This window comes from Orcinus orca, chromosome 4 (assembly GCF_937001465.1).
Source record: "Orcinus orca chromosome 4, mOrcOrc1.1, whole genome shotgun sequence".
In the NCBI taxonomy this organism is placed as follows: domain Eukaryota; kingdom Metazoa; phylum Chordata; class Mammalia; order Artiodactyla; family Delphinidae; genus Orcinus; species Orcinus orca.
Window position 1 is genome coordinate 79,629,064 of NC_064562.1, and position 15,714 is coordinate 79,644,777.

Genomic DNA, 15,714 nt, shown 5'->3' on the forward strand with positions numbered 1-15,714 from the left:
AAAGACACTTTCTGAATTCATGTCAAAGAACAAAAACATACTTTAATAGCATCCTTGGCATCTACCACAGCAAGGTCTCGAAGGGCCCAAGCAATCTGCCTTTTGTAGAAATCTCCTTTATCAGATTTCTTGACTTTGACCACCTTCACCTGCACGGGGCGTTCAGTTGTCACTGTTGAATAAAACACACACTTTCATTAGAGACATTATTCATTTCCTCATTCTTCATTAATTCATTGCAAACACAGCTGTCAGGTGTCTGTACACAATACTAAAACAGGAATAGTATTTCATAACAAATGCTATGACTGAGGAATACACAGAATACTAATGGAAGAATCTAAATCAGACTAGAAGGTCAGAGGCAGATTACTTGAGAAGTAAAACTCTTAAAACTCAAAAATAAGAAAAAAAATTCAGATTAAAAACATGGGCCAAAGACCTTGACAGACACCCGACCAAAGAAGATATATAGACCACAAATAAGCATATGAAAAGATGCTCCATAGCATATGTCATCAGGGAAACGTAAATTCAAATGACAATGAGATACCACTACACACCTATTAGAATGGCCAAAATCCAGAGCACTGACAACGCCAAATGCTGGTGAGGATGTGAAGCAACATGCACTGTCATTCACTGACGGTGGGAATTAAAAATGGTACAGGGGGCTTCCCTGGTGGCGCAGTGGTTGAGAGTCCGCCTGCTAATGCAGGGGACACAGGTTCGTGCCCTGGTCCGGGAAGATCCCACATGCCGCGGAACGGCTGGGCCCGTGAACCATGGCCGCTGAGCCTGCGCGTCCAGAGCCTGTGCTCCGCAACGGGAGAGGCCACAACGGTGAGAGGCCCGCATACCGGAAAAAAAAAAAAGGTACAGTCACTTTGGAGGAGAGTTTGGCAGTTTCCTAACAAAACTAAACGTACTCTTACCATATCATCCAGCAACTGCATTCCTTGGTATTTACCCAAAGGAGCTGAAAACATACGTCCACACAAAAACCTGCACACGGATGTTTATAGCTGCTTTATTTATAACTGCTAACTTGAAAGCAACCAAGATGTCCTTCAGTAGGTGAATGGATAAATAAACTGTGGTACATCTAGACAATGGAATGTTATGCAGCACTAAAAAGAAATGAGCTATAAGCCATGAAAACACATGGAGGAAAGTTAAATGCATATTACTAAGTGAAAGAAACCAATCTGAGAAGGTTACATACTATTTGATTCCAATTACTATATGACATTCTGGAAAAGGCAAAACTGTGGAAACAGTAAGAAGATCAGTGGTTGCCAGGGATTGGGGAAGAGATGAACAGGCAGAGCACGGAGGATTTTTAGGGCAGTTAAAATACTCTATATGACATTATCCATTTGTCCAAACCCAACACCAAGAGTGAAACCTACAGTAGACTATGGACTTTGGGTGATTATGATTTGTTAACGTAGGTTCATTCTTGCTAACAAATGTACCACTGTGGTGAGTAGTGTTAACAAAGCAAAAGGCTATGCATGTGTGGGGAAAGGGGCATAAGGGAAATCTCTGTACCTACCTCTCAATTTTCTTATAAACCTAAAGCTGCTCTAAAAAAAATAAAGTCTTAAAAATGTATTAATGCTAACAGGAGTTATTATTTACAATAGTATTAAAAATCTAGGAATAAATAAATATCTAGGGGTAAATATAAAATATAACACATGTGCAAAGCCTTTAAAATTATAAAACTTGGGATTTCCCTGGTGGTCCAGTGGTTAAGACTCCATGCTCCCAATGCAGGGGGCCCAGGTTTGAGCCTTGGTCAGGTAACTAAATCCCGCATGCCGCAACTAAGAGCCCACATGCTGCAACTAAAGATCCCACATGTGGCAACAAAGATCCCTCGTGCTGCAACTAAGACCCAGCGCAGCCAAATAAATAAATAAACATTAAAAAAATAGTAATAATAAAATCATAAAACTTATTGAAAGTCTTTAAAACTATAAACCTTATTACAAGGCATTAAAGAAGACCAAGATAAATGGAGAACCACACCATATTCATGAACAAGAAGACTTAATATCATAAAATGCAAGTTCTCTCCAAAGTGAACTACAGATTCAAAACAATTCCAATCAAACTCCCAACAAAATTTGGAACTTGATTCTAAAATTCAGATGAAAAAACAAAATACCCACAAGACAACATAAAATCCAGATATAAGAACGGACCCAGAAACAAACACACTCACACTCATCACTATAAACATGGACACAGGTAAATCAAAGACTGAAATGTGAAAGGTAAAATTATAAAACTTGTAGAATGTAGTATAGGAGAATACTTTTATTACTCCAGGGTATGGAAGGATATCTTAAATAAGACACAAAAAGGGGAAGCCATAAATGATCAGACTGATTAATCTGATTTCATTAAAAAGCATCACAAAAAGTGAAAAGATAAGCCATAAACTGGGATGCATACAATCAGCAAATTAGTATCCAAATTACATACAGAACTTAAAGAAATCGGTAAAAGGACAACCAACAGAATAGAAAAACGAGTAAAAGGCTTAAACAGGCAAATTTCTTAGGCAAGAAAATTAATGGCTAATAAATCCATGAAAAGAGGCTCAATCTCATTATTATTTAGGGAAATGCAATTTAAAACCACGAGATTCTATTTCACACCCACCAGATTGGAAACAACAGTCTGTCAAAACCAAGTTTAGACTAGGATGTGGAGAACCCGAAACACACACTGCTTGTGGGAGTGAAACCCAGTACAACTACTTTTGAAAATAATCTGGTATTAGGGTAGTGTTGACCATTCACTGCCTATGACCCAGCAAGCTCACATTTAGGTGTCTACCCTAGAAGATTCTTGCCTGTGTACACTGGCAGACAAGGACAAACATGCTCACAAAAGTGCTGCCCGAACAGCAAAATCTGGAAACAAACCTCCTGGTCATCACTGGTAAGATGGGTAAGTAAACAGCAGTACTCTCAGAGCAGAATACTACACAGCAGTGGAAATGAAAGAATTACAGCTATGGGAGAAAAACAAGAGACACTCACAAACATACTGTTGAGTGGAAAAAGTCACAAATGAATACCTGTGCTATGATTCAATTTATGTAAAGTTCAAAGACACGCAAATACAACAATGTATATTCGAGATTACAAACACATATGGTAAAATGATAAAGAAAAGCAAGGAAAGAGTAAATCAAAACTCAGGATACTAGTTACCTCTTAATGAGGGAGGGAAGGGAATGGGAGCAGGGCAGGGCACACAGGAGACTTCAAAGGTAATGGTAAAATTCTTCTTATTCTGGACAGTGGCATACACAAGTGTTCACACCTTGTATGTATGTTACAGAAATACTTTTGTGGGACTTCCCTGGTGGTGCAGTGGTTAAGAATCTGCCTGCCAGTGCAGGGAACACGAGTCTGATCCCTGGTCTGGGAAGATCCCACATGCCACGGAGCAATGAAGCCTGTGCGTCACAACTACTGAGCCTGTGCTCTAGAGTCCTGAGCCACAACTACTGAGCCCGCATGCCGCAACTACTGAAGCCCAAGCACCTAGAGCCCGTGCTCCACAACAAGAGAAGCCACCACAATGAGAAGCGCAAGGCAACTAGAGAAAGCCCGCGTGCAGCAACAAAGACCCAACACGGCCAAAAATAAATAAATAAATATTTTTAAAAAAGAAATACTTTTGTATCTACTCAAGATTTAATTAAAGACAATTGAAAAAAACGAATTTTTTGGCCCGATTTTCCAATCACAGAAACAATGAGAATATTTTATTTTTGAAATTGAATTTCTTTTTTTTTTTTTAAAGTGATACATGGTCATTCTTTTATTTTTTAAATTTATTTATTTGGCTGCATCAGGTCTTAGTTGCAGTTCACAGGATCTTCTTTGTGGGATGCAGGATCTTTCACTGCAGCACACAGGCTTCTCTAGTTGTGGTGCGCAGGCTTAGCTGCCCCGTGGCACGTGGGATCTTAGTTCCCTGACCAGAGATCGAAGGCATGTCCCCTGCATTGGAAGGCAGATTAACCACTGGACCACCAGGGAAGTCCAAGAATATTTTAAACAATGAGGAAATGACCCCTAGGGAATAAAAGAATGCCAAACAAGAACTTTGACTTACTAAATACCCACCTGTGGCACACAAAAAACAGTTCTTTTTCTTTTTTCCTGCTTTGCAGACATTGACAATACTCAGCAGGCGTTCATCATTTGGTGTAAAAATGTCTCTTTGTAATGCGTGCTTGATTGCTGTCATCTTTACTCAACTGAAAAAATTCAGAGTACAGATATTATACTCATTCTCAAAATCATTCTATCTTACATTGTTCCATTTAGGATTAAAAAAATGATCTTATTTATGGCAAATAAGTGTAGGATGAATGATTTAATACACTAGTACACCTACATCATAAAAATAAAAAGCTGTATGTTTGGAAAAGAAATTAGAGAACCAGTGATATCAAACTCTAAAATCTTTGGAAGTGTTCACCAAATATTATAATATTTTTTAAAAATTTAGGAAAAAATTAAAAAACCCATGCCCAATCCTCAAATATAAATTTCCTATATAAAGAACTCTTACAACTCAACAATAAAAAGACAAGTATCCCAGTTAAAAACTGAGCAAAGGATCTGAACAGACATTTCTCCAAGGAAGAGATACAAATGGCCAATAAGCACATGGAAAGATGTGCAACATTAGCCGTCAGGGAAATGCAAATCAAACCACATTGAGATACCTACCACTTTACACCGCTAGGATGGCTAAAAATTAAAAAGACAAGTGTTGGTAAAGGTGTGGAGAAAAAGGAAGTCTCATATATTGCTAGTGATTATAAAATGCTGCAGCCACTTCAGAAAACAGCTTGGTGGTTCCTCAAAAAGTTAAACATGGTTTACCATATGACCCAGCAATTCCACTCCTAGGTATATACTCAAGAGAACTGCTAAACATATGTCCACACAAAATCGTGTACCTAAATGTCCATAGCAGTATTGTTCACCACAGTCAAAATGTGGAAACATCTCAAATGTCCTGATGAACAGCAAAATGAAATATATCCATACAGTAGAATATTATTTGGCCATAAAAAAGGAACAAAGTACTGATACATACTACAACATCAGTGAATCCTGAAAACATGATGCTAAGTGAAAGAAGCCAGTTACAAAGAACTACATATTTTATGATTCCATTTATGTGAAATGTCCAGAGTAGACAAATCCATACAGATGGATTGATTTGTGGTTGCCAGGGGCTGAGGGCAAGGAGGAATGGGCAGTGACTGCTAATGTGTATGGGGCTTCTTTTTGGGGTGATGAAAATGTCCTTGAGTTAGGTAGTAGTGATGTTTTTATAACCCTTTGAATATACTGGAAACCGCTGAATTATATACTGAAAAAAGGTGAATTTTATGGTATATTAATCATCTTTTTTCAAATATAACTTAAGTTACATATTTCAAAAAAACACTGCAACTTTATTTTTTGAATATACTGTATATATATATTTGTGTGTATATACATTATTATTTCCAATGCAGATGTATAGTATTTCATACGTGTGAGCTTGCTTAGGAAATTAACTCCTAGTTCTAACACTGCTGCTATGGGAAAATGAAGAAATTATGAGTTTTAAATAAATGACTTAGAGTGAATTTTTATAACACACAGACACTTTTGTAAACTATAGGTATCTCCTATATTTTACTCAATCTGTAAAACTTCTATCTCTGCTCCAACTCAAAAAATTGCTTTTCTCACAAAACTCACACTTCTATCCCTCTTTCACCTCATCTCTCCCTCTAGTCTCCTGACGGCCCCCTCCTTCCTGTTCTCCTAGTCCATCTGGCCTCTCCAAGCTCAATTTCTTTTCCAACCTAGCCTAGAGGCAGTGTTCATTTCCCTACGCCCACACTATCCCCTTCAACATCTTGCTCCATTTGTAGACCAGTTCACTCTGTTCACCAATCTCCATAAACTGTCTTTTTTCTCTACTTCTCTTGGCTACCATATGCCATTTAAGAAGGCCTCATATCCATGTTCACTGCACTCATTACAAATATTTAAATCCAATTAAAGCTAAACTTTCAAAGTTGCTCAGCAATTCCTTAATACCTTCTTTGATGATTCCTCTTCCTACTCCCCATCAGTATTGCAAATCCTTATTTCTCTCCTTCAACCCCCAATTCTAGTGTCAGTCACCTCCCTCTCTGCAAATGGCTTCACCATCTACCCTGCAGAGAATATAGAAGCTATGAAGATCAAGTTTCCCCAACTGCTTTCTTCTTCATCTCTCTACATTTTTACCCATCCTAACCTCCATTCCACCTATTATAAAATGTCCATGTTACTATCCCTTAATACGTTCTAGGGCCTACACACTGTGTTAAAAGCTCAACTCTATCCTACGCCCAAGCCACGCTGGATACTGACAGTTTGCTTTTCTGTCTCTAGGCTCTTGTTTGTGCAATTTCTTTTTCCTGAAATTCTTTTCTCCCTGGGAAATTCCAATCCATCCTTAAGATCCTGCTGAAATGTCACCTCTTCTGTGAAGTAGTCACACACTCAAAGAAAAAAAAAATTCCTTTCCCACTTCTCTAATATTCCCCTCTATTCTGCTAACATAGCACTTACAAACCATATTGTCTAGCTAGTTGTATTCTCTCCCCCATTAAAAGTATTTCCTTGCAGGCAAGACCACGTCTTATTCATCTTTGTATTCCAAAAACTTGGCAAAGACATACCAGGCATTTAATAAATTAACCAAAATGACAGCACCAAATAACATGACAACTAAAGCATTCTGCTGATTTTCCTTCATCTACACATAATTTATCCTTTCTGCTCCTGCTGCCAACACACTAACCCAGGTTCACATCAACCACATCTATTAAACACCACAGCATCTGGTTACCTCTTTGCAAGCTTCTACAACCCCAAAACTCTCGACAAATAGTATTAAAACATAGCTTTCATCACGATATAACCTTGCTCAACATTTTCCTAATGTTCCCAAATACAAACCTTCCACTCCAAGCTCTCTGTTCATTCTGGTCTTTAAATCTTTGCTTAGGAGCTTTTCCATGCAGGGAGTATCATGTATCCAAACCCTAATTACACTCCATAATTTATATGAAGTTGATTCAATAAAGATCTTAATCCAAACTGATCTCTCCTCTCAACTGCTACAGCACTTATTGCATTTACTAAACAATCAAGCACTTGCTGTCCAACTGGTTCGTAAATCACAAGCTCCTGGATCTCAACAACTCTCTTGAAAGAAAGGAGGGATGGGGGGTGTTTTAGCATAGTTCTGTGTCCTTTATTTTTTTTTAATTTTTTTATTTTTGTGTCCTTTATTAGTGGGTACTCAACAAATATCTCTTGTGGTAACTTGAACTGAATAGTAAAAACTGGTTAAATGAATGACTAATAGTGGTCAGCATCTACCACCCAGACCCTCTTTGGTCAAAAGCAAAGGACTGACTGTATGGTAAGTGGTAAAACAAGACTGGACTGGGCAGAGTTCATAAAGGAGTTAGTCATAATGAAAAGCACTATGCGACTCTCCTTCATTCGGCAAATATCGATGCCTGCGAAGTGCCAGGCACAATTCTAGGTTACAGTGGTGTGTATGACAGATATGTCCATGAAGACAGAAAGAGCCATGCCTCCAATGGCATCTACATTCTCAGGGTGAAGTGATTAACTCTCCAGTCTTTACAGTACATTTTTTGTAAGTCAGTGAATGAACCATTAGAGGTCCTCCAAAACTATTTCCCCCGTTTAAGAACCCATGTATGACCATGTTCCAGTGGCAGTCAGCCACAATACTCTACACGCTGGTTCTTGTTTCCTTAAATTCAGCTGGATCATAACAGGGTGTGGCAGGTAACTTGTCTGTAGGAGTGCCATGTCAGTGAGTGAGTGTGGGCTGGGTCTTGTATGCTCTCGAGACATCTTAGCGCGTGGAGCACTGTCCTCCAGAAAAGAACAAGGTGCCTGGAGCCAGGGAAATGCACTTAAAAGATTTAGAAGAAAATGTGGATTTGGACCCCTCCTGGTTCACGCCAGAGAGCAAACGGATCAGGGCCGTTTTTTACAGTGAAATCAGGTTTTCATGGGCGGAACTGGAAAGGGGTGTCAGGATTGCACTCCCAGCCCCTCCGGGGCGGGGGATGCTCCTACTGGACTCTGCGTCTTACCCAGACAGGCAGGAAGAGAAGAGGGCCCTGACGGCGGCGGGAGCGGCACCCGACCCCCCGGTGCTGGGCCAGCAGCGGAACTGAGGAGCCGCCTCAGACCCTGGCGTCCACCCGTCCGCTCGTCGGTGCGCCGCCGCCAGGACTGCCCGGCAGCCGCGGCCGAAGGCTTACCACAAGGCCGGACCGAGCCCGCCTGTGCCGAGGCGGATCCTCCACGACAGAGACGGGACGGGGCTGTAGCGGCCACGGCTACGAGGATGCGCTCCTCAGTCGAGCGGCCAACCGGAAGCGGCCGCTCGGCCCCACCTCCCATATCCGGGCACGTGACCGGCCTCCGCGCCGGAAGTCGGTCGGGTAGAGCCGGAAGGAGTCGCGGCAGAGGCCTTGGCGAGGGGTGGGGTCAGGTCTCGCCGTAGGGGAGCGTCTAAGACAGGCTGGGGCGGGACCCCGTCGCTCGGAGACTGACGCGGGAGCTGGGGCATTTGGTACTGCGTGTTAGTTCTCTTGAAGTTATTTATTCAGCTGTTTTCAGCAGTTCATTTAAGAAGATATGCGATTACATGTTTTCTTTCTTGCACACATAAAGCTTTGTTAACTCTAGATACTTGCTGCTTATGGCATGGAGAGCTTAAATGAGTTAAATCAGAATTTGGGGGGGGGACGCTGGGGACCAAGACACCAGCACTTAAAAAATTTTTTTTTTTTACTTTTTTAGGCCCGCAGCACGCGTGATATTAGTTCCCCTACCAGCAATCGCACTCGCACCCCCTGCAATGGAAGGGGGGAGTCCTAACCACTGGATCACCAGGGAAGTTCCCACCAGCACTTTTCACATCTTTGGGGAAAATTCTAATATGCAGCTATGGTGGAGAACCATTGATACAGTGACGTTGGTATTTTAAAATGTGGTCTGTGGACCAGCTGCTTGGGCATCATCTGGGGGTTCTTTAGAAAATGCAGCCTCTCAGGCTTACTTCAGATCTACTGAATGGTAATCTACACCTTAACGAGATGACGCCTGTGCACGTTTAAGTTTGAGAAGCACAGGTGATGCCAGTGTTGCTGGTTGCAAGGCAAGTGATTTATTTATTCCATATGTTTGGCACCTGTTTTATGCCAGGCACTTTGATCGAGGTGCAGAGGTGATTCAGACATGAATCTCAACCTGAAGACGTTCCTGGTATGGTAGGGCCAAACAAGGTATACATAAAAATACATATAAAATAAGACAAAATAAATGACCAAAGAGAGATACAGGTCCGATAAATGTGCTGGTAATTCAGAGGAGCGACGTCTTTGCTCTAGCTCAACACCATCCTTTGCATGGGTTCTGCAGGGACCCATTCAATGCAAGCATTCGTTCATTTGAAAACAGAGCCACCTCAATGCTGGACACTGTATTAGGTGCTGGAGATACAAAGACAGGGATCCCACTAAGAAGGGAACACACCGTCATTGGAGAGACAGAATTAAATAGAGGGATAAATTACAGTCTAGTGTGGTAAAGTAAACAACAAAAGTAGAAAAAAAGAGATGTAGCGCCATAGGAATGCAAAAGAGGGTGTAACTCACTCTGTCAAGATGGAATCACTGAGAAAGGGACAAATGAGCTGTGCAAAGTATCTTTCAGTGTTTAGCTGAAGATATAATTTGGTGGAAAAATCAGCAGACATAGTAGGGACCTGTTTGCTACTGAGATTAATATGCTCTAGTCAATGCTACTTGAAATGCTTTTCAGTTTCATTGAATGACTTCCCTTTTAAGAGCAGGATCTGATCTGATCTTTAGAAAGACCTCTTGGGTCCTTCCTGCTCAGTCCCAGAATGCTTACTGTGGACACTCTTTATATGACAGTTGCATGTGCTATTTTGTCGTGTTTTTTTTCCTTTCTCTTTTCTTTTCTTCCTTTTTTTTTAAACCTGTATGTTTACAGCCCTCTTCAAAGTTAGGAAGTGAATTGCTTTTCAGAAGCCTGGACTTCTTCCCTGAACTCTAGATTTGTTGTTGTTGTTCTCTAGGTTTTTGGTTTTTTAAATTAATATTTACTGCAGTATAGTTGATTTACAACGTGAACTCCAGATTTGTGTATCCACTGCCTCTCCAACATTTCCACTCGGATGTCCATTAGGCATCTCAAACTAAATTTTAAAAATTTCTGGGCTTCCCTGGTGGCGCAGTGGTTAGGAGTCCGCCTGCCGATGCAGGGGACGCGGGTTCGCGCCCTGGTCCGGGAGGATCCCGCGTGCCGCGGAGCGGCTGGGCCCGTGAGCCATGGCCGCTGAGCCTGCGCGTCCAGAGCCTGTGCTCCGCAACGGGAGAGGCCACAGCAGTGAGAGGCCCGCGTACCGCAAAAAAAAAAAAAAAAAAAATCTAAAAATTAAATTCTCCTTTCTTCCCTCCCTTTGGATTCCCCTCAAATTAGAGGCTGAAACAAAGGCTTATGTGCAGTATTTTATTTGGGGCTTTGATAGCAGGGAGCAAGAGTGAGAGAAGAGGGAGGGGAGGTAAAACAAGGAAGAGGGAGAGGCAGTATAAGGATGTATTATTGAGTTCGTGGTCACCATATCTGAATGTTTTCTTGATCCCTTAGGACTTTCTGGGAAGCTTCGTGAGATGATTCGCAAAACTGTCCACTGAAAGCCAGAATGGAAGAGACATTTATCTGTCAGCTCCTGTCTCCCTTTGATCAAAGGTTAATGCCCCTGGCCATTAACTACTCCACACTTCCCAAATGCACAATTGTGAATGCCAAGCTGACTTCCACATCAGAGAAGTCCTGAGGAAGAAGAGAGGTGCAGTCATGTCGTACTTGCCCAAAGTTCATCAAACTCTCTTCAGAAAAGTTTGCTGCAGCAGTGGTTGGAATAAGTGGCTGAAAGGATTTGAGGTGGTGACAGAAGATACACAGATGCTGTCCATTTCAGTCCACTCTTTGTACCACTCACATCTGCTTGGCCTTTTGTTATGTCTGGTCTTTTACAGAGTCCCCTTCAAGGTGATGGCCACCTACTATCTCTGCGAAGACTTAATATAAGAGAGTTGGTGGAATAAGCTTCAGTCCCTGCTGCTACACTGATGCCAAGACCGTGCTTGTTTTCATTAACTCCCTCCTCTACTATCCATCCTAACCTCCCTTCACCCGCACATCAGCTGATCTAGGTTGTTTCCTCAGCGAGGTAACTGGAACCTTCAGCCTTTGTTTACCTTGCTCTGGTTGGGCCATGATTGTGTAACTGCCTGTTCAACTTATCCTGGGGTACAGAAACACCAAGGTAAGCCTCAGTTGAATTCCTTCCAGATTTATTCCTCCCTACTGCTATTGTATAGCAACAATCCCAGATTTTTTGCCAGTCACAGTTGAGTACTTCCACTACTATAGTAACTCTTTCTGTTGCTACGTGACTACTGCCATGAGAAACCAAGTAACCAAATGATAGTGAGGGAGTTTCAAGTTCAGTGAAGCATCCTCCACCCAACTCGTGGAGAGCTAATTATTGTAATCTAGCAAAGCCTAAATTTGGGAGGCAGGAAACACAAATTCTGTGAGTGCGTCACTGGAAGTGATAAAATGGGCCAATCCTGCTCCCGTTCTGGGGTTTCCAGAGCTATGTCTTTAGCTGTTGGGGACACTCTTTATTGTTTGGTTTTAAGCATTTACCACATCAGAAGCTGGCTACTTCTGAGTGATGAGGGATATGGCAATATCAGTGGAGTCTCTGGTCATGTGTATATTGTCACCTTTTTTTTAAGGAGGAGGCTGTAAAGTGGATTCCTTGGTTAAAGTAGCATTGATCAGGATACTATAATTCTGGTGTTATGGATGTTGGCAGAGTCACTTCAGGCAGGAAAGACAAACCTAGGAGTCTGTAAATATTTGTACTTCGGGCCACTTCTCTCTATAAACAAAGCTAATAATAAAGAATACTGCTCCCAGCTCTACCAACTGGCAAGATTTCACTTCACCTTTGTTCTTTAAAGCCACCGCTGAGTGGGGCTATGTGCAACAGCAGTCCAGTTTAGTGTCCAGCAGTCTCTGGTTTAGTGGGTTCACTCTTACAAATAACCCCCTGGTTTCTATTAGACAGTTTGCAATTCTTTTTGAGTTCATCTAGAGTTCAGTGGTTCTCACCTGGGATGATTTTGACTCCCAGGGGACGTTTGGTAATGTCTGGAGACATTTTTGATTGTCATTATCAAGGAGGTTCTACTAACATCTAGTGAGTAGAGGGCAGGGATGCTGCTGAACAGCCTGCAATACACAGGACAGCTCCCACAGCAAAGAATTATCCAGCCCCAAATGTCACTAGTGCCGAGGTTGAGGAACTCTGGTCTGGTTCTCCCTGGAGCAGGGATTGCAATCCCCACATAGGTTTGCTGAGCTCTGACCCTGGTTACAGGCTTGAGGCAGTGGTCGTTGGGGGAAGATATTGGGAAAATTAAGGTAATAAATTAGGCTCTTGCCTCAGATATATTCTTTGAAGTAGTTCCAGACAAGAAGAGGCTGCTTTCCTTTATCAAGAGAAAGGAGTCTGTTGGCACAGAGGATGACAAAAAATCTGGGGGTTTAAGATTATAAGACATGTGCACACAAATGTCCCCATTCTAGATCTCAAGGTTTCATTATTTTCCTATCAGAGCCCTAGGTTTGACATGGGTAATATTTTAAGGCTGTGCATTTAGACACTTTTGCCGCTCTGCCACCCTTTTGATTATATGTCGGAGCTGATTTTTAGCACAGTCGGCTCAGTGGCTACTCTGCCCTAGAGGCTTCTGGCTTTCACAGTGTGCCATGATTTGATTGTTGGCTGAATAGAGCCTGTCATTTTCTTTTGTTAAGATCTCCAAAGCAGTTAACAGATGTCAGCCCACTTTGTGACTATCATTGCTCCATAACGCTCAAGTACCATAGCCACATGTAATTCAATGTTTCATCTTCTGTCTGCACCTCATTCTAATCTATAACAGTAGAGAGTCTTGGTAATTAGCAATCCTACTGTATGCCAGGGGTTGTCACCACTTGCAATTTACCACCAACTACTTAACCACCAGCAGGGGTCCTTATTGTCTTGTGATCAGTGCTGTAGGATCAGCCTCCAAAATCCCATACTGAGGCTTTACAATCTGGAGTCACCTTTTTTTTAAATCGGATTATAGTTGCTTTACAACATTGTGTTAGTTTCTGCTGTACAGCAAAGTGAATCAGCTATATGTATACATATATCCCCTCGTTTTTGGATTTCCTTCCCATTTAGGTCACCACAGAACACTGAGTAGAGTTCCCTGTGCTATACAGTAGGGTCTCTGGAGTCAATTTTGATGCCCAGTGTTCCCCTTAAAGCAGAGCCCCAAACAAAGGCTTAGGTGCTCGTAGTTTATTTGAGAAAATGAGTTCAGGGAATAGACTAAGGGGCCCAGGGGAAACAAAATAGAGAAAGCGGAAAAGCCAATACAAGGATGCATTATTGAGTTGACAAATGCAGTGGGCGATTTGTTGATTGATACTGTGGAACCTTCTGAGAAGACTTAGCGAAATGGGTCTCAGAATTCTGTACTGAAGTGAAGAAGAACAAAGAGGACGCACTTATCTATCGGCTCCTGTCTGCCATTGGTTAAGCTTGCACCACATGCTTCTAATTGCGCATGTGCACTGTGGGCTGGTTTCTGCAGTATCCCACGCGAGAAGCAGGGAGTGAGAGAGGCAAGGTGCTGGAATATTGTTCTTGGGAGATGATCTTGAGGTTGAGGCCTGCACAGAATTGGTCACTGCAGCAACACCTGGAATAAGAGGTGAGGCTGAAAGGATTTAAAATAATGCATGAAAGATTTCTAAACATGGCTTCTCCCTGGGTTTTCTCCATTTGAGTTAATGGTATCTCTACCTTCTCAGCTGCTCAGGCTGGTCCTTGACCTCTCTCTTTCTCTCATATTCTACATCCAATCTCTCAAGAAGTCTTATGGGTTCTACCTCTAAAGTATTTCCAGAATCTGACCACTTCTCCCCATCTCCATTGCTACCCTTTCCTTGATTATTGCCGTTATCTTGTCTCTCCTGAATGACTGCTTATCTCCCTACAGTGTATTATTAACACAGCTGCCAGAGGGATCCTTTTTTGAAACATGAGCCATATCATGTTACTCTTTGCTCAGAACCCTCCAGTAGCTTCGGAGTGAAAGTCAAAGTTCTTAAAATGACCTACAAGATCCTGCACAATCTCCCCATTTCCCCACCCACCAGGACTTCATCTTCTACTGCCCACCTTGGTCACTCTACTCCAGTTCCTTAGACCTCCTTGTTGTTCCTTGAAAAGTCTGGGCAAGCTGGACTTTTGCTCTTGCTTTTCCCTCCGCTTTTCCATTAAATATCTGCATGGCTCACTACTGCATCCCTTTCATGTCTTTGCTCAAAGGTTACCTCAGTGAGGCCTTCCATGATAGCCCTATTTAAAATAGTGCCCCAACCTAGCATTCTTTATCTTTCATTTTTGCTTTGTTTTTCTTCATGGTTCTTATTACATCCTGCAATACTATGGCATTATATCTGATATATATATATCAGATATAATGCCATATGTGTATATATATAAATATATATAGTTAATATATGTTATTTGTTTATTTATTTACTTATTCTTTCCCTTTCACCAGAATGAAGCCTTATGAAGACAAAGACTTCTGTTTTGCTCACTGATGTATTCCCAGTTCCTAGAACTCATATCAATTCACTTATTATGTTCTCTGTACTATCCTAAGCATTTTACATGTATTAACTACTTTGGTCCTATGAGGTGGGAATCTTTATTATCCTTATTTTAAAGATTAGAAAACAGCACAGATTATTTAGCCCAAAGACACATAGTAGGCACATGGTAGTATTTCAGTGAATATCTCTTTATATTACTATAGTTCGCTGCATAAAGTACACTTGGGAAGCAACATAAGACAGTGGAAAGAACATGGTTGCTGGGGTCATGCAGACCTGGGTTCAAATCTGGTCTTTACTGGTTCAGTGATCACAGGGCAAATTACTTAACTCTTCTGAGCTTGAGTTTCCTCATCTGTAAATTCAAAATTATAAATGCCATCTTTTGGGGCTGTCCTGCAATTCACTGAGATATATTTCTTGTAAAGCACTTGCACATTACTTGGCACATAGTAAGCACTCAATAAATGGTAGCTATTATTTATATGCAGGTTGGTTAGAAGATTAAATTGGGTAGATTTATGTTCTCAAAAGACATGAAATAGTCACTCAAGCCCTGCAGTCCTGCTTCCCTTTCATAGGCAGAAGGCCACATATATTAACATATATCATATATGAGGCAATCTCATATTTGGATAGCATGGAATAAATTTTTCATTGTTAATGAGCTCCAAGGGAAAAGTTTCTTCTAAATGGCCAGGAGTAGTGAGTATTGATGTTTGAACAATATTGGTAAAATTGAAATTGGTTCAAGATGGCGGAGTAGAAGGATGTGCTCTCA

At 41.5% G+C, this 15,714-nt stretch overlaps 1 protein-coding gene across 10 annotated transcripts in view; it reads right to left on the bottom strand.

Moving 5' to 3' along the window:
• EXOC1 (exocyst complex component 1) overlaps positions 1-8,544 on the bottom strand; it is a 61,369-nt gene extending 52,825 nt beyond the window's left edge. For 8 of the 10 annotated variants that reach the window (XM_033425367.2, XM_004268258.4, XM_049709143.1 and 5 more), the window contains exons 1-3: positions 8,405-8,544; positions 4,158-4,291; positions 42-172 (exon numbers count right to left, since the gene is read on the bottom strand). In XM_033425367.2, coding sequence (XP_033281258.1) covers positions 42-172; positions 4,158-4,281 — 255 coding nt within the window. In that variant the 5' untranslated portion in view covers positions 4,282-4,291; positions 8,405-8,544. Of the gene's footprint in view, positions 1-41; positions 173-4,157; positions 4,292-8,233 lie in introns of those variants that run through there. The other 2 variants (XM_049709142.1, XM_049709147.1) reach the window with 2 other exon arrangements.
• Between the last annotated feature and the right edge of the window lie 7,170 nt (positions 8,545-15,714).